The 20,136-nt window shown below is 44.1% G+C and overlaps 1 protein-coding gene across 4 annotated transcripts in view; it reads right to left on the reverse strand.

Moving 5' to 3' along the window:
* LOC115172737 (ral GTPase-activating protein subunit alpha-2) overlaps positions 1-20,136 on the reverse strand; it is a 200,117-nt gene that overhangs the window by 46,985 nt on the left and 132,996 nt on the right. For all 4 annotated transcript variants that reach the window (XM_029730450.1, XM_029730447.1, XM_029730449.1 and 1 more), the window contains 6 exons: positions 17,745-19,128; positions 17,305-17,376; positions 15,639-15,762; positions 13,282-13,437; positions 2,228-2,386; positions 206-333 (listed from right to left, as the gene is read on the reverse strand). In XM_029730450.1, the coding sequence (XP_029586310.1) occupies positions 206-333; positions 2,228-2,386; positions 13,282-13,437; positions 15,639-15,762; positions 17,305-17,376; positions 17,745-19,128 (2,023 nt within the window). The remainder of the gene's footprint in view (positions 1-205; positions 334-2,227; positions 2,387-13,281; positions 13,438-15,638; positions 15,763-17,304; positions 17,377-17,744; positions 19,129-20,136) is intronic.

Consider the following 20,136-nt stretch of genomic DNA (forward strand, 5'->3'; position numbering starts at 1 on the left):
AGCTAGCTAGCTGTATATTTCTCACAATCTTCTTCACAATGCTAGATAGATAGATAGATCCCAATCAATTATCCATCTTTGAATATAAAAAGATACCCTTCCTTTGTACCATTTGCATGGCCTACCTACCTGCTGAAGCTCTGTGATCAGACAGGACTGTAGGAAAGGTAGAGGCAACAGAGTAAAGAGTGAACAGAAAGGATACAAGCTCTGGTAGAGCGTCAGGCGGGACTTGACAGCTCTGCTGGCATTGATGCAGGTGGCGCGCACCAGGCTGGGCAGCAGCGTTCCAGTGACGATGGCTCCGTTGAACAAAGGCCCAAAGAAAGGGACCTACAAGGGGAAGGAGGGAGAGAGAGGAATGGAGGGAGAAAGAAACAAATACAAAGAAAGAGGAAGAATGTTAACATGTTATATTATTCAGATAAATTGCTATAACAAAATGCTGGTTAAGTCATGCAAACATATGAAATGAGTGTGCTTTGAAATGCATGAGACATCTCAAATGGGCACAGGGTTCGAGTTAGGTTTGAGTGATTAAGGTTTGAGTTTTGTTATTTAGCATGACAATCACACACATCTAATGCAAATCAATGTAGAGTAAGAGAAATGACTGTCGATACCAGAGAAAATACTTTTATTGAACTATTGAACAAATACAATGGCAGTTCTCTGTGTTTGAGAGCAGCACGCATATATGTGTGTGTGGTTGGTGTGTGTGTGGTTGGTGTGTGTGACACACGCGTCTGCTCATGGGTTTTTGGGGAGGTCTTAAATCTGCTGAGTTGAATAATGGTTGACCTGGAATGTGACGTGAATGTCAGAGCCCCTTCATAAACCCTGCTGTCTACTCTGCATGGAATAGCTCATTATACAGAAAGTCCCTCCACTTCAATGACTGGAACGCACTTCAAACTGACATCTAGCTCTAGAACACCATAGAATAAGAATGAAAGGGGGGCCTGAGTATGGTGGGGGTTTGGGCTGAATACTGGGTGGTTGTTAATGGTGTCGTTCTGTCTGTCTGTGTGGATATTGGGATATTAGGTGGATGGCCAGACAGGGCAGTGGACATCATCTCCAGGTTGGCAGAGTCCTGCTGGCAGGTCAGTGGAATGAGAAAGCTTTCGCTTCGACACACTAAAGCCCATCGTTCGGCAGACAAGTGGAAGTTGATGTGCTCAAAGCAAATCTAAATGTATAAAACAGCCGTTTTGAGGTGTTTTCCTCTCTGTCCTCCAGCCTGCTATAGCTCTGTGTGCACTGTGCAGCGGTTTAGAACACAGTAGCCGCCAAGAAGAAAGACAGCTGAGAGACACTGTGACTGGCTCTGAGACATACTAGAAAACGATCGATAAATTGGTCGGGACGATATTTTGGGCCAATATTAGCCATTGCTAGTCTATTGGCCGTTGAGGATTGGCGCAGCCAATGTATTCTATGGAGCGCAAGTGCACTTGCCTCGTGTCAAACTGTTGCAAGCCGGCGCCACTTACTCGTTCATTGCTAGCTGTTCTTGAGGAACCTCTGGCTGGACAGCATCTTGTTAGCTACCTACTCCTGCTGCATATCATTTAGCTTAAGCACACTTGAATAATGACACAAGGCATGTAGACATATTGAAAGTGTTCATTAATTTACTGTTCGGCAAAACAATGTCCATATACAGGCGGCAGCACTTTGCAAAACAAGATACCGGTTTTGTCATCAAAATGATCAAATTCAACGATATTGTCCATCGGTCTCCTTGACCCCCAAAAAACGCTATTGGCATTGGCCTTAATAAATCCATATTGGTTGTTCTCTAGCACATACCCACAGTGATGGTGATACACTGTAGTGGAAGAGGAGGGCATTACTTTCCATCTCAGAGTCACACCGCTGGACAGGCAGACAGACAGTTAATCCACTAAACCAACAAGCCAGTTTGGTGGGACACCGGGAAAGAGAGTTAAGAGGGGTTTGTTGAGAAAGTCAGATAGATTGGAGCAGTGCTGGAATATGTGTTTGATCAATTTTAGTAGAGGAATTGTGAACACCCATTATATTTGTTTAATGTAAAAAAGACAGTAAGTAAAATAGTCTATGACACCACCCATTACAGACATGGATTTAGTGGAAAATAATCAACCAAGTGTAAAAGAAACTCTGAAAAGTCATTGTGACAAACTACCATATTGGTTTTGCATTGAGTATTCAGAGCAGCCAACCAGCTGATGTGTAGTACCTGTGGTTTCTGAATGATCTGGATGAAGAACGTGTGGTTCTTCATGGGGTACACGATGATCAGCACGTCTCCAAAGTCAGTGGGGATGATGCCGCGCCGGTAGTCCCTGCTGTGCTCCGACCACACTATGTGAACCTCATCGTTTCCAAGGTGACGCAGCTGCACCGGAACAAATCACACGCTTTAGACATGGCTAGCTACGTTGATCACGTTTAGAAAAAACATATTGCCATTACTATAAAAAACAAATATAAATAAATAAATAAATAAATAAATAAATAAATAAATAAATAAGTAAGTAAGTAAAAAAAAATATATATATATATATATATATATATATAAGCTATTACCACAACTCTGGGTGTTGTGGCAATGTAAAACATCTTGTAATTTCAACATTGATTGGAAATTAGAATAACAAAAAACACATTCAAACCAATCATTGAAATTAACTTTACTGCAAATTGCATCCAATTTCCATGTTCTATTCATAAATACAAATTCAGTTAGGACAGAAATTACAGGAAATTGGCAGATTGTTATTTTAACTCTATTTTTGAACCAAGACATAGGAGCGAGAAAGGAGAAAGAACACTCTTGCCCCAGTATTGTGGTTGACATGGACATTGAGTGATGGGTAAAGACTGGCCGTTCGAACCTCACCGGTCTTTACCCATCATTAATGGAGCAGAGTTTATCCCTGACCACATGACCTTACCAGGATAGACTGGGCCTAGTTAGGGCCCCAGAGTATTTCCTGCTCAGGTGAAGAGGTTAGGAATAACTCCTGTCCCTGATCATGTGGCATCATGACTGCTAAGACTGAGCCTCCTCACTGACTGACTCGCCGAGAGAGGAGGAAACCATGTGCTAATGTGCTTGGGTCTAATGAGCCATTAAGAAAACATGCCCTCGCTACCCAAAAAATGCAATTAGCACATTCTATTATAACCCTTTAATTATGCTAATGGTTTAATGTTAAACAAATCCACAACCCGCTGATCGAACGTCGTGCTCACTGGTTCATTTCATCTGTACAAGCGCAGGTCAGACCAGACAGACAGGGACAAATTAACCAAGAATGTTGAATATGCATGTCGAAGTTGCCCACGAAAATCCTAGGGATGTTAATTAACAGACATTTTACATAGAATGAGTTGAACCAAGAGGCAGGACTGTCTGGGTGAATGCTAATGTACCTTTGTGTTCTCCTTCAGCAAGCTCTCCAACACCAGGGAATATGATTAATAATAACAATACAAATATTTGGTGGGTGCTTATATTTGTCCTATTTCATACATGTACAAGTATGTATTACAAGCATGTGTGAATTGGAAATGTGTTTTTTGCATATACCAACTGTCCCTGAGACACCCTCGGAGAGAGGCGTCACGGTGAAATTAGGAGTCTGGACAATATGAACCATCACGGTAAAGGAGGATATTGGTTTGTAGGAAGGTCGATTTCAATGATATATGAATAGAGGAGGATGTTAGAAAAGCTGGAATTGATGATTAAATCAGGGGAAGAATCACATCCCTGTCCCTACTACACAGTACTCTAGCTATATGTGGCACTACAAGCGCTCCTATGTGTGGTCTCAGTTAAAGGCCCTTGTCCAATTGGCCCTCAAGGTTTGGCGATATATCTAATTAATTCCATTAATTCGAATTTAGGTTGTTGTGTGATATTACAAATGCAATAATCCAATTATTATTATTATTAAGCATTTATGTCCGCTTGTTCTCAAGTTAACTTTTTGGTCTCGTCTCCTTCGCTCCTTCTGTGCACCTTCTCATTTACACTAGAGATCTGTATATAATGACAAGATGCTCATATCTCCACCTCAACAATGGGAGTCGTTGCCCAAAGGCGGGAAGGCAAGCGACAAAGGCAGATGACCCGCATTGGGCTTGGGTGAGAGTGAAACCTCTCGCTTCACCTCCTCTCTGTTTACACACACATACCCCATGCCACTGTCTACAACAAAGACGAGAGATCACTTCTTCCTCTCTGACAAGCAGTTTCAACTCATTATTTACACTGAAAAAAATTATAAACGCAACATGCAACAATTTCAAAGATTTTACTGAGTTGCAGTTCATATAAGGAAATCAGTCAATTGAAATAAATTCATTAGGCCCTAATTTATGGATTTAACATAACTGGGCAGGGGTGCAGCCATGGGTGGGCCTTGGAGGGCATAGGCCCACCCACTTGGGAGCCAGGCCCAGCCAATTAGAATGAGTTTTTCCCCACAAAAGGTCTTTATTACAGACATAAATACTTCTCAGCACCCCCCTCAGGTGAAGAAGTTGGATGTGGATGTCCTGGGCTGGCGTGGTTACTCGTGGTCTGAAAGTTGTGAGGCCAGTTGGACACACTGCCAAATTCTCTTAAATGATGTTGGAGGCAGCTTATGGTAGAGAAATGAACATTGAACTCTCTGGCAACAGCTCTGGTGGACATTCCTGCAGTAAGCATGCCAATTGCACGCTCTCTCAAAACATCTGTGCATTGTGGTGTGGCAAATCTGCTCATTTTAAAGTGGTATTTTATTGTCCCTGGCACAAGGTGCACCTGTACAATGATCATGCAGTTTAATCAGCTTCTTGATTTGCCACACTTATCAGGTGGATGGATTATCTTGGCAAAAGAGAAATGCTCACTAACAGGGATGTAAACAAATTTGTGCACAATATTTTTGAGAAATACACTTTTTGTTTGTATGGAACATTTCTGGGACTTTTGATTTCAGCTCATGAAACATGGGACCAACACTTTACATGTTGCGTTTATATTTTTGTTCAGTGTAAATTTGAGGTTTGGTCCAACAGAATCAGCCATATGGACACCCAAACATTATTTTAATAGAGGAGAGAGAAGTTCACCTTTGTGAAGGCATTTTGAAGTTAAACCTTACTAACGCTTGTGTACTAAAACATCTGTTTTTAAGCCTAGGCATTGGGTTTGAGATTGCCATATAAACTAACTCATATAGGATAGAAAAGTGTGTGTGCACATTAATAGAGGCCTGTCCTGACTGTCTGTGTGTGTAGAAAGACCCCATGATGTCTAGGCACTCAGCCAAAGACTTGACAGAAATGAACTGGTTCCTCTTAGCTTCACTGGAGACAGAGCAAAGTGTTATTCTGCACACCAGTGAGAGCTATTGTTCTGCTTGGAGCCTGTTTCTGGGTGAAAGATTCATGTTTTGTGTGTGTGTGACCAATACGACCATACATCATCTGGGCAGACAGTCAAAGGCACTTGCTTGCCCAACTTGGGGAACCGTTGAGCTACTGTTAGAGGAAGTATGTCTGGAGTGACTTCCTGTCATTCTGGTCCCTATTGTTCTCACTCAGTTGCGACAGACTGAGGCAACCTTTTCACCCAGTTGTCTCCCCTCACACACACAGGGTCACGTGTTTTGCAATGCTTGCATGGGGTAGGTTGACTATATAAATGCTCCTGTACTCTTTGTACAGGAGGCTCTCTCTCCATTTCACCTGCGTGGGTGGTGCGACCAGCCTCCTTATTATAATACGTTTTTAATAAAAGTAATACCTTGATTGATTATTGACACCACATTCTTGGCGAGCTTGCCAGGGGGTGTACCTCCACCTGCAGACCGTTTCTGAGGACCTGGATAAACTGTGCACAGGGGGCTCCAAATTGAGACCCCATGAAACCGCACTTCTGACCGGAGCAGACTGAGACCCACCTAAGGATCCAAAAGGAAGACGGGGTGGGTGGATACTTTTGAAGTCCCTGTTGAGGGTACGCTCAGAGCGAGGTTTTCCTTAAGAGGGCCAAAGCTAAGGCAACTAGCAGGACTGAGTTGATCAGAGTGTTTTAAGTGAGGTATCCTTGGACATGATTGTTAATAAGCCAGATGTGGGCAACCATAAGTCCAGATCCGTGGTACTGATTTGATCACAGTAGGACAGGTGAGGTTAATGTGGAGTGAGGGACCAGAGCGCGAGTGCACTCGGCTTGGCGAAGCTCATTGAACGAGGGGCCAGAGCGCGAGTGCACTCGGCTTGGCGAAACTCATTGAACGAGGGACCAGAGCGCGAGTGCACTCGGCTTGGCGAAACTCATTGAACGAGGGACCAGAGCGCGAGTGCACTCGGCTTGGCGAAACTCATTGAACGAGGGACCAGAGCGCGAGTGCACTCGGCTGGCGAAACTCATTGAACGAGGGACCAGAGCGCGAGTGCACTCGGCTTGGCGAAACTCATTGAACGAGGGACCAGAGCGCGAGTGCACTCGGCTGGCGAAACTCATTGAACGAGGGACCAGAGCGCGAGTGCACTCGGCTGGCGAAACTCATTGAACGAGGGACCAGAGCGCGAGTGCACTCGGCTTGGCGAAGCTCATTGAACGAGGGACCAGAGTGCAGGTGACTCCTTGTGAGGGCATTTGACTTAGTGAAGTTCAAATTATAATGTGGAATGAGGGACTGGAGCGCGAGTGGTCTTGCAAGGGCCCTCGGCTGGGTGAAGCTCAATTGATTTTGCCTCTCCTCATTATACAGTTTACCCATCCTCATTATTAGTTTACCCTTTTTATGTCTCAACTCCTCAAATTGCACGCAGAGCAGGCACTACTAAAACAGGAGTATCAATGAATATTGCTTGTGGAAAATGAATGCTCAGTTTGTTGCAAAAAGTGCATTTTCATAGACAGACTTGAAAGTTTGATCAGTGATTATAAAAAAAAAGCAGGTTACACTATTTTGATAATATAATTAAATTACAAGTGGGTCTTATGGTTGTGGAAGGCTTATATTTAGCCTAGGTATAATTTCACAAGCCCTGAATTCATTAGATGAATGCTTACTGTTTGAAATGTATTTGACCTTTAAATTGTACAACAACACTTATTTAGAGAAAACATAAAAAATAGAAATGTATATTGTGAATCGCCTATAAGTTAGAAAAAAATGTAGATATGATTTTTAGGCCATACCGCCCAGCCCTATCTCAGTGTCCTCCCACAAGGCCCATGGGTCTCATCCCACTAACACACAGCAGAGCAGGCCTCTCAGCAGTACAGCCCATTTTAAAAACAGCAGAGCAGGCCTCGCAGCAGTATAGTCCATTATAAAAACAGCAGAGCAGGCCTCTCAACAGTACAGTCCCTTATAAAAACAGCAGAGCAGGCCTCTCAGCAGTACAGCCCCTTATAAAAACAGCAGAGCAGGCCTCTCAGCAGTACAGACCATTATAAAAACAGCAGAGCAGGCCTCTCAGCAGTACAGTCCCTTATAAAAACAGCAGAGCAGGCCTCTCAGCAGTACAGTCCCTTATAAAAACAGCAGAGCAGGCCTCTCAGCAGTACAGTCCATTATAAAAACAGCAGAGCAGGCCTCTCAGCAGTACAGTCCCTTATAAAAACAGCAGAGCAGGCCTCTCAGCAGTACAGTCCCTTATAAAAACAGCAGAGCAGGCCTCTCAGCAGTACAGTCCCTTATAAAAACAGCAGAGCAGGCCTCTCAGCAGTACAGTCCCTTATAAAAAGTGCAGAGCAGGCCTCTCAGCAGTACAGCCCATTATAAAAACAGCAGAGCAGGCCTCTCAGCAGTACAGTCCCTTATAAAAACAGCAGAGCAGGCCTCTCAGCAGTACAGTCCCTTATAAAAACATCAGAGCAGGCCTCTCAGCAGTACAGTCCCTTATAAAAACAGCAGAGCAGGCCTCTCAGCAGTACAGCCCATTTTAAAAACAGCAGAGCAGGCCTCTCAGCAGTACAGTCCATTATAAAAACAGCAGAGCAGCAGCCCAGTTAAGCCATGGTGCCTGAGGCTGGTAGTGAGCGTGAGGCCAGCCGGGCGCCGCTAGCTCTGACATTAGGACCCTACATGGCCTGACCCCCACCTCACAGGTCGCTCCTGTAACCATATTACCACAACCAGCTGCTGCCCTCAAGCCCACAATTGGATTGGAGGAATTCACATTCTTTTTCCTCATTTTCCTTTTTGGTTTAAATGGGGCCCAATTTCTTCCTTTCTTTCTTTCCCTCAGACAGACAATCTGGCCAGCGAAAGCCTCCCCCACCCCCACACTACACACAGTACGCACTTGAGAGCGGGCGGCTGAACGTTTTATTTGTAAAATGACAGAGAAACTTCTCGGCCTGGATGCCGATAAAGCCTCTTTTTCATCCCAATCTCATCCCCTCCCCCCCTCCCTCCCACCCCCTTTAAGCCTCCACACCCGCCGCCGAGCTGCCAATTTCTGTATCGCCTGTGGCTAGCGCAGGGTTCTGGGAGGAGAGGAGTGCAATTACAGGGGCTCCCAGTCAAATGAATCGAAGAGGGCCAACGGCACACACCAGTGCCTCACACCAGCTAGCCAAAATCAAATCTTGCGCATGCTAACTAATTTCCGCAGCCACTGAGCACAGGTTCAGTATGGGGTCGGTGCAGGACTGTTTTTTGGGGTGAGGGGGGAAGGGATGTGTTGGTGGTGCGGAGGTGGTATATGAGGAGGACCTGATGAATTTCCTATCTTCATGGGACACCGTATGAGAAGATAGGCTGCATGGGCAGGGGCTTCGCAGCTCATTTCTCCATGCTAACTGCTGCTGGTGTGCTACAGCCAGGGAAACAGCTGAAGCGCCCATCGATTGCTCCCGCCGTCACGGCCGGAATGGGATAAAAAAGGTCCTGCCGGCATCCGCCCGGCCCCTGCCCTGCCAGGGTCAGCTAATGGCTGAATTTGGGCCCCAGTCACTGCACCCAGGGAGGGGGGCAGGAAGGGGGAACAGGTCCAGGAATCACAGTCATTACCGTAGCCACACATGCTCCTTCTCACACGCCTGCTCCTCTCTCTACTCCTCAGGCCTGCCCAGGGTTTACTAATCAATGCCCGAACCCAGGAGTCACACCACCTGATCTCAGCTTAGCACAGAGTGAAGAGCCAAGACAGCACACATATAGACAGTCATTTCACTCTGTACACTGTTTGAAGCCTTTTTTTGTATGGGTCGTTCCACCAATTAGGTGCCTTTTGAGTAGTGTAACTTGGTGAAAAAAAACATATCACCTAATTTTCACAAATCGGTCATAAAGACCACATGTTCAACTGAATAAAAAACACTTTTTCCCATCTCAAGAGGTTAAATAAAAAATGATTATAGTAAGTGCCTAATAAAGTAACAGTTGACCGTAACATCTTAAATCAGCCATAAATCCCCTTGAGACAGGGGGAATGGAGGCTTGTAGTGTGGAACAGGGAGGGGCAATTGAATGAAAGATTCACCAAAAACGAAAATTCTTAAAACATTTCTATGGGTAACAGGGTTGACGTGTTATGCTCGACCCGCTCACTTTTCACAACAAAGCACCTGAAAGTGGCAAACTAGTGTAAACGCATGTGAGCTGGTTCTACTCTATGATTTGACTATGAGATGTTCAATGTCTTTTCTGAGAACAAAAAATATTTAAAGCAGCAATCAGCATTTAAAAGCCTTCTCCCCACCTGTTTCAGTAAAGAAAAGCAGTGGGATAGGGCTGGACAAATGTAACCACTCAAATTCATAGACAGCGATATGGATGCAAGGACAGACCATGCATGATATTAAAATGATAGTTTTAACCATGTTTTCAGGCTATATAGTGTTTCTTTACATTTACCATTTTATTTTGTAAAAGAAGCTTATATTTTAGGTTCTGATGGCGTACGACAGTTGAACGAAGCTCATGAGGCATTTCTAAGTTATATTCTTCAAGAATCAATGTATACATTGAATTCATTCCAAAATAGATGAATCAACTGCAGATTGCCCCTTTAAAAGGAATAGTTTCACCGTATTAAAAGTTTAGTTTACGTAAGTGTTGACCATAAATGAGGGAGAGGTTATAGTTTTTTTTTTTTTTACCTTAAAACAAATCACTAATAAAATTAAAAATAATAATCTTTAGAAATGACTATCAAAGCAACAAAATAACTAGGGCTTTACAAAGATGGTGAAAACTGAGAAATGTTGGGGTTGAGTTCGTTAAAATCTTCCTAGAGTCACCGAGGATGCACAAAGGGACATGTCTACTTGCACATTCATCTTCTGCACATCTATCACTCCAGTGTTTAATTGCTAAACCATAATTATTTCACCACTATGGCCTATTTATTGCTTTACCTCCCTAATCTTACTACATTTGCACACACTGTATATAGATTTTTCTATTGTGCTATTAACTGTACGTTTTGTTTATCCCATGTGTAACTCTGTGTTGTTGTTTTTGTCGCACTGCTTTGCTTTATCTTGGTCAGGTCGCAGTTGTAAATGAGAACTTGTTCTCAACTGGCCTACCTGGTTAAATAAAGGTGAAAAAAATTCATAATAATTATAATAACGCAAATGCTGAATTCTAGCACTTTAGCAAGTCTTTATTCATATAAAAAAATCGGACATATTGAATTTTCTATGTGGTCCATTGTTACGTTCACCAGCAAGAAACCCCCAGGGGTACGTGCAATGCCGTCGGGGGTACGCCAAATAAAAAGGTGATTCATATTTTTTTTTCTCCCCCACATTTTCCATCAGTCAGGTGAGTTTTTTTCCTCACCTGAGTAGCCTCGTTTCACTGCCAAAAATAGTGTTCAGTGTTCAGTGAAATAACAACACAATGTCAAATACAGGTAGCCTAGTCAAATAATTAACATCCAATCACATTAACCGTTACTCTCTTGCGGGAATTCCACTAACGGTCCACATGTAGCCGAAAGTAGCTGCTGCACATTCCGTTTGCTTGAAAATGGATAAATGGTTAAAAAAGTAAGGCCCGCGTCTATAGAGACACATACCAGCTCTACTGGTAGTACTGCTACTACCAGCAGTACTACACCTGCACCTGTCGACGACAAGTTGTTCTGCTTCCACAAGCATATCCAATGCTAGCATCAGTAATTCTACATTTGTTGTTAGCCCAGCTAGCATGGACACTGACCGTTGTGAATCTGATGGAGCCGAAGAGCTACTGCCCCCCAGGAAAGCACCGAACAACAGACAGGGACATTGGACCATCGAAGACGCGCAAATATATGATGAGAACTACATTGATTTGGGGTTCACTTATATTGGGAGTAGTGCCTTTCCTCAGCCACAGTGTGTTATATGTACAAAAGTACTATCTCACAACTCAATGAAACCTTCACTCTCGTGCAGACATTTAGAAACAAAACATGCCAATTTGAAAAATAAGCCATGTGACTTTTTGGAGCGAGAATTAAGATGACTTTCGAGTAGAAAGACATGTATAAAAGCAACAGATACCATTAATAAGAAGGGCCTAGAAGCATCTTATATGGTGAGCTATCGAGTGGCTAGGACAGGCAAGCCCCATACTATTGTGGAGGACTTCATTCTTCCTGCAGCCACGGATTTGGCTGGGGCAATGCTGGGGGAAAAGGCCAAAAAAACTTCACAGACAATGACTTCATCAAACAACACTGTTTCCCAACGCATCAGTGACATGGCAGGAGATGTTTTAAAACAATTACTGCTTCGCATACAAGCCAGTGAATTCTATGCATTACAGCTGGAGTCAGACATGGCGGGCCTGGCACAGCTCCTGGTACATGTCCGATACGTTTATGGGGGGTCAATTAAGGAAGACATCCTCTTCTGCAAACCACTGGAAACCAGGACAACAGGAGAGGATATTTTTAAAGTACTGGACAGCTTGTGACATCAAATGGACTTTGGTGGTCAAGATGTGTTGGTATCTGTACTGATGGTGCAAAAGCCATGACAGAGAGACATAGTGGAGTGGTAACGCACGTGCAAGCAGTTGCTAACGATGCCACTTGGGTACACTGCAGCATCCACCGAGAGGCTCTTGAAAGATGTTTTTAAAGCAAGGCCCCTGAACTCTCGTGTATGCAATGATATGGGCAGCAACCATGTAACGCTTTTACAACATACAGAAGTGCGCTGGTTATCAAAGGGCAAAGTATTGACACGTTTTTTTTTTATTGATAGATGAGCTTAAAGTTTTCTTTACTGACATAATTTTCACTTGTCTGACTGCTTGCATGATGACGAATTTCTCACACGACTGGCTTATCTGGGTGATGTTTTTTCTCACCTGAATGATCTGAATCTAGGATTACAGGAACTCTCCACAACTATATTCAATGTGCGGGACAAAATTGAGGCTATGATTAAGAAGTTGGAGCTCTTCTCTGTCTGCATTAACAAGGACAACACACAGGTCTTTTCCATCATTTTATGATTTTTGTGTGCAAATGAAGTCAAGCTTATGGACAATGTCAAATGTGATATAGCGAAGCACCGTAGTGAGTTGGGTGCGCAATTACGCAGGTACTTTCCCGAAACGTGTGACACAAACAACTGGATTCGTTACCCCTTTCATGCCCTGGCTCCAGTCTACTTACCGATATCTGAACAAGAGAGCCTCATTGAAATTGCAACAAGCGGTTCTGTGAAAAAGCCACTGTCAGATTTCTGGATAGGGCTGCGCTCAGAGTATCCTGCCTTGGCAAATTGCGCTGTTAAGACACTGATGCCCTTTGCAACCACGTACCTATGTGAGAGTTGATTCTCGGCCCTCACTAGCATGAAAACTAAATACAGGCACAGACTATGTGGAAAATGATTTAAGACTGGGACTCTTTCCAATACAACCAAACATTGCAGAGTTATGTGCATCCTTTCAAGCACACCCTTCTCATTAATTTGTGGTGAGTTATTCACAGTTTGATGAACAAATAAAGTTTTAAATGTTAGATGGCTAAATAAAGAGCAAACGTATTGATTGTTATTTGTGCCCTGGTCCTATAAGAGCTCTTTGTCACTTCCCATGACCCGGGTTGTGACGACAACTCCCACTCATTCTTATGTTTAATAAATGTATTGCATAGTGTGTGTGGCAGGCTTACAATGATGGCAAAAAACAACATTTGAGAGTGTGCTGACCCTGGTGCTAGAGGGGGTACGCAGCTGGAGGTTGAATGTTTGAAGGGGTACGGGACTATAAAAAGTTTGGGAACCACTGATCTGGAGGGAGTAATATTAACAAGTACCTTTTTTGTGAGGCAGTCGTCAGAGTTGGACGGCATTCGTGTGGACACATGCAAGATGACTTCCACTGTGGAGGTAGCATAGTAGGGAGCAGTGTGTCCTGTGCTGCCGTTCCTCTGAAGCCCTCCCATGAAGCCACAGTGTGTGGCTAGATCCACCTGAGGGACACACAACACGGTTAGGAGAGCGTGATGTCAGTGTGCGTGTGTCAGAGAGAGAGACGAGATGCAGGACAGGGTTTCCACTAGCCGGTAATAGCCGGCTTTTGGCCCAAAAAATAAATAGAAAAGCGAATAAATACAATTGCCGCTGGCCAATGGTCCGGGAGAAAAATAAAAAAATCCCATTGCGTAATAATGCTTTTTAGCCTATTCATTGATGGAAATATTAGTCGATGTAAATGCATTTGAATTGTCATACTTATAGTTCTATAGCAGGGGTACTCAACTCTGACCCTACGAAGTCCGGAGCCTGCTGGTTCTCTGTTCTACCTGATAATTAATTGCAGACACCTGGTGTCCCATGTCTCAATCAGTCCCTGATTACAGGGGAACAATGAAAAAAATGCAGTGGTTTGTTTTGAGGGATCTACAGGTTAATTTGCATAATATGGTGAAATTAAATTGGGTGTGTACAGTATATTCGTTATGTATCTTATTTATTGAATGTGTACAGCATACAGAGCCTTTGAGCAGAAAATCTGTCAGACAGCTTGAGAGCTGCTGCTTCAGCATCTCAAATAGCAAACGCATAGGCAATGAAAGGCAGGCTTCATCAGCTCGTCACACACCACTTTACAATGAGCTGGAGGCAGTACGGCTTTTTGAAAACGTATACATTTTACTACATATTATGAGGCATGTCTTACCTTGCATCAAAGTAGCCTAGCCAAAATCAGACCATATCCGTGGAGGCAATTATTTTCTAATCAACTTTCTTTCATTGTCCAGGAGCCAAAGACAATCCTAGTCATATTAGCAACCCATGCTAGATCTCCCCTCTTTCTAAATTTCTAATGGATATTTTCATCTGTTACATGAAACCGCTCGCATGTGCAGTGTGCTTTTGACAATGGTATTTTCCCACTAATTGGATTATTGCTGTGCTTTTATAATCTGAAGAAATAAAAGTTTATCAACATTTTAAGCTAAACGTTCTGATCTGTTGCATCAAATGTAGTCTAGGCCTACTGGTTGTATGAATTTGGGATCTATCGTCCCAAAACTGTCCCAGAGTCTGTTTGGATTACCATAATTTCCGGACTATTAAGCGCACACACTGAATATAAAAAAAAATATTAATTTTGAACATAAATAAGCCGCACATGTCTATAAGCCGCAGGTGCCTACCGGTACATTGAAACAAATGAACTTTACACAGGCTTTAACGAAACACGGCTTGTAACAAAAATAAATCGGCTTTAACGAAAGACGGCTTGTAACAAAAATAAATAGGCTTTAACGAAACACGGCTTGTAACAAAAAATAAAAAATTAGCAGTAAGCTTTAGTTGTCTTTTTGCACTGAGTTAATTCCTCACGCTGCTGTTTCCAACGTCTTATCATCGACTCATTAAGACCAAGCTCCCGTGCAGCAGCTCTATTTCCTTTTCCAACAGCCAGATCAATCGCCTTCAACTTGAAAGCTGCATCATATGCATTTCTCTGTGTCTTTGCCATGATGAGGGTGACAAAATGACTACCGTAATCAGAATGATGGGAAGTTTGAGAGCGCTCGATTTAATCTAAACAGTAAACAAAAAAGTTGTTTGACCTTAACCCGTTCGGCAATTTCATTGGTCTAATGAAAGCTTCATGCCGCCAAAAAACTGAGCACGTCACAGAATGTGTTTATTTTATTTTTTTTAAATTGAAAGCGGGAAAAATCCATATATTAGCCGCGTCATTGTTTAAGCCGCGAGGCTCAAAGCGTGGGAAAAAAGTTGCGGCTTATAGTCCGGAATTTACGGTAGGCTATTTCTTCCTCGACAAGCTGACCAATAGAATAGGTACACTTTTCTACTATGGGGGATAGTAGATTAACATAGGCTAGTGATTTTGCTGTTTGTTACTCATCTTGTTGGCTGAGGAAAAGTAAATGTGGACAGTTATTCTAACAACTTCAAAGTGCCCATCATAATTCGGTAAGGACTGCACATCTTTGCATCCTCAACTTGCATGTTCTCTTAATATGAATTACCATAATCTAAATATAATTTATGTCATCATGAGCGGACGACCACATGGGTCCGGTAAATTTCTCAAATGTCCGGTAAATTAAAATGCTGCCAGTCAAATGTCCAGCGCCACAATTTCCTAATGGAAACCCTGCTGCAGGAGTGTGTGTGCGCGTGTGTGTACCTCCCATCCCAGGCCAGACACAAAATCCTCGTAGGCCTGACTGCCTGCGCTGTTGGACAGGATGGAGCATTTGTCCTCCTGACCCTCTCCGATGTAGAACACAGCGATCTTGTGTGTCTCCCTGCTGTTAAGACAAACACACAGACCTGTCGTTAGAACAATGGACCTAGTGAAGCTACACTGTTCTTAGTGCCTACCTCCACACTCAGCCCAGTTAAGATGAGCGTGCTCTGAAATGTGAACTACACACCACCAAATGTAACCTGGACTCAAAAGCAAAACAAATTATATTTGGCTAAAATCTGTGGCACTTCATTTAATATGAAATATTACTTTACGTAAGATTACATTACATTGGCCTACAAATGTAATAGCAGTCATTCATTATAATATGAATTGCAGGACATATAGTATGTTACAAATTACAATTCATAACATACTATTACAATGACAAGGTTAAGGTTAAGGATAGGGTTAGGAGTTAGGTTAAAGGGTTAAGGTTAAGGGAAAGGTTAGCTAACATGCTAAGTAGTTGCAAAGTAGGGAAAAGCAGTAAGTAGTTAATTGACTAGGTATCCCCCTTTCCCTTTCCTAATTACAAAGTTGCTAATTAGCTAAAATTCTAAAGTTGTTTGTGATGCGATTCGAACAGACATTCAAGTAACCTACTGTCCTATCGAATGTAACATACCATACTAAATCTGAGTGCCACTGATTTTAGTAAAATATCATATGCTTTGCTCTGAGACCAGGCTGCCAAACGTACATCTCCAAACAATACTGTGCAAATTCCAAAAAGTAATTGTAGCAAATATGGTTCATATTAGAGAAAAAAACATGTCTTCATTTTTAAAAATGTAACCTTTATTTAACTAGGCAAGTCAGTTAAGAACAAATTCTTATTTACCATGATGACCTACCAGGGAACAGTGGGTTAACTCCCTTGTTCAGGGGCAGAGTGACAGATTTTTACCTTGTCAACTCAGGGATTCGATCTAGCCACCTTTCAGTTACTGGCCCAACGCTCTAACCACTAGGCTAACCTAAGCCCACTAATGAAGATTCTTAAGAGTTAGTGTACAATAGTATGTGTGTTTACTGCCCCCCCCCCCCGTCATGTGACAAACAAAACAAGAGCAGACACAGAGTTCCACCCCTGCGCTTCACCGAGCATGGTGCTGTGTTAAATTGGGGGCATTTTGGATGCTTCGACACAGGTTGCCTTGTCTGGCAAAATCCTGGGGGCATTCTTTAATAAGCCCCAGTCATTAGCAGTGTGAAGTGCCTATTGATCGCTGTGTGTGAGTACTGCCTAGCTGTGATCAGCCCGAGATGGTGTAGATTAGGACGAGAGGAGGGGAGGGCAGAGTGAAGCAGTTTTAATACATGTCACCTTGAGACTGTGATTTTTACTGATTTAGAGGAAGATAATCTTCATTAGCGGGCTTAGGTTCAGAGTAATGAGGGACATGGAACGCTGCCATATTTCAGGCTTAGCTAGAATACCTAGGTGAAATCTAGGATGGTTTGTTCAAAAGGTCTTGATTAGAGATTCAGTAAGTTCCTTTTAAAATGCCGAACAAGAAGCAAATCATACATGCCAATGTTACCTAGGGATACAGTGTGTGCTGAAGAGGCCCTAAATAACCAGTGTACAGGAACATACCACTGTCTGGAATCCAAATTCTTCAGTTCTCTCAAAAGTTTTGAGTTCTTCTTCAGGAGATGAAAGCTTTTCCTGAAAAGGAATAAACAAAAGTGAACTTGAAAAGCATCCAGATGGCACTTCACATGAACCAGTGCAAAGACTGTGCATGCTATTTTTTTAATGGTAAAACCCAGATTGAAAGTAGGATAAGAAAGTTTAATGTTTTATGTTTGGTTTTTGGTGTGACGAGTAACAGGTGCAAACAGGTTTAAATTGAGCTCCGAGACCATTACTAATCTACAGTTGGGCACAGTTTCCCTGTGGAGAGCAGATTAACACTACACACCCTGCCAGGCCTTTCCTTGCACTTTTTCTCTCCCACTTTCTCTCTCTCTGTGAGGTATTCTTCTAACTAGTCTACAGCTGTGGATGTGGTGGTGTTGTGCTCGGCTCTGTACCTGTGGTCCCACGAGTTCATGCCCAGGTCGTTGAGTAGCAGTCTGCAGAAGTAGAAGAGAGCTTTGGGCTCCTGGTGAGCGGGTTCTCTCTGGCCGGTGGCCTTGACGCTCACGTCTGCGTTCCACCTCTTCACCTGCTCCTCCTCTTGCTGCGTCTGCCTGAGGATGGCCTCCATGATGGCCCCTTCCTGCTCCAGGTTCATCCCACAGGGAGAGGGGGCTGGCTGGTTGAGCCTCAGCCTGGGCTGGGGCAGGCACTCAGGGCTGCTGTATCCCAGGTCCTCTAGGAGCTGATCCAGGCCATCAACCTCCTCCTCCTCCTCATCACAGCCTGACTGGGAGTCCCAGCCAGGGGGGTTGGAGCGCTCAGAGGTGCCTGGTGAGGTGGGCTTGGTGGTGGAGTGGTTGGAGGGGTCTGAGGTTCCTGGTGAGGTGGGCTTGGTGGTGGAGTGGTTGGAGGGGTCTGAGGTTCCTGGTGAGGTGGGCTTGGTGGTGGAGTGGTTGGAGGGGTCTGAGGTTCCTGGTGAGGTGAGCTTGGTGGTGGAGTGGTTGGAGGGGTCTGAGGTTCCTGGTGAGGTGGGCTTGGTGGTGGAGTGGTTGGAGGGGTCTGAGGTTCCTGGTGAGGTGGGCTTGGTGGTGGAGTGGTTGGAGGGGTCTGAGGTTCCTGGTGAGGTGGGCTTGGTGGTGGAGTGGTTGGAGGGGTCTGAGGTTCCTGGTGAGGTGGGCTTGGTGGTGGAGTGGTTGGAGGGGTCTGAGGTTCCTGGTGAGGTGGGCTTGGTGGTGGAGTGGTTGGAGGGGTCTGAGGTTCCTGGTGAGGTGGGCTTGGTGGTAGAGTGGTTGGAGGGGTCTGAGGTTCCTGGTGAGGTGGGCTTGGTGGTGGAGTGGTTGGAGGGGTCTGAGGTTCCTGGTGAGGTGGGCTTGGTGGTGGAGTGGTTGGAGGGGTCTGAGGTTCCTGGTGAGGTGGGCTTGGTGGTGGAGTGGTTGGAGGGGTCTGAGGTCCTCTGATGCATGCCGTTGACTCCCTCCTGGGTGCGGTAGAGGACCCCTCCATCCCAGGAGTACTTTCCAGAGATGTCCCTGACGATGACCCGTACCTGGGAGGAGTTGTCGTAGGATTCCCCTGGACCAGAGGGCTCCGAGGGTATCTGGAGGTAGGACACCAGGGTGCTGTCGTTGAACACAAACAGCTGCAGGTTGGGGCTCTTGAACACCTCAGAGGAGAGCTCTGATGATTCCACAAAGGGGTTGTCATGGTTCTCACTGACCAGGCTGTGCAGGAGGGCGGGGCCACCACTGAGGGGATGGTGGCCCAGGTGGTTCACAAGGTGTGTCATGATCATCCGTGCCGTCAGAGGGATGAGCTCCATATTCCGTCTTTTCTTCTCTGGAGGCAAGAGGAGAACGGGAATAAGATGGTCTAAAGACATCCTGAGAGACAAATCATTTCGTTAACCTTGTAAATAACCCCCATGTTTACATGTATTTTATACAGGGAAGTCAAGACCCAGCACATGTACTTTGTCATGTATTGTATGCACTCATGTATTTGATGTTTTGTGTGGACCCCAGGAAGAGTAGCTGCTGCATGTGCATTTTACATGTACATTTTCCTACTTTTTTTCGTACTGTGCAACAGCTAATGTGCAACAGCTAAAGGGGATCCTTATAAACTATAGTAAACTCATTAAGCAATTCAACGTGAACTTGGGGCTCCATCTATTTTAACCAAATTACCATGTGTAGACAGGTTCTCAATTCTCTGGCCTTTTCACACAAAGCTAGCTTTTCCTTCATAATAACTAAGCGTTGTTTTTCATTTCTCACAATGGTTATGGCCAACACACCTCTGCCATAAATAAGTAGGTAGCATCTAATCATGGGAGACAACTTTGAAAAGGCCATTGAGTCTGCTACAATGGGAGGAGAGAAAAGACTGGCAAAGTGCTAATGAGAAGGACGTCTTTACAGCACGGTGAATAGAGTGCTACTCCCTGAACCAGATTGATTTAAATGCTCAGAACTATTCCAAAATGAAAGAGTTACGATGGGGGGAAAAACAAGAAGACGCGCTCCGCATTGTGACAGTGCTATCAATACCATCATCCCTCATCAAAGTGGAGAAAGCTCTTTAGAGAGGCTGCATTAGAGATACACGGGCCCTTTGATGAGACTTAATCAATATGATCTCAAGGGGAATGCATAGTGCTCTTTGGCTAGCCTTCTGTAGTTTCTAGCTAGACTTTGTAGGGCTGTATGAAAAGTAATGACATAAGCTAGATATTTCAGCTGGGCTTAGCCAACATTGCGTCAATGGGTATGTTCTTTTGGTTGAAAGAAAAAAATGACTTCTGAAACATTAGTGGTGGAAATGGCCGTTGTAAAGAAATACTCT

This window comes from Salmo trutta, chromosome 33, assembly GCF_901001165.1.
Source record: "Salmo trutta chromosome 33, fSalTru1.1, whole genome shotgun sequence".
NCBI classification, from domain to species: domain Eukaryota; kingdom Metazoa; phylum Chordata; class Actinopteri; order Salmoniformes; family Salmonidae; genus Salmo; species Salmo trutta.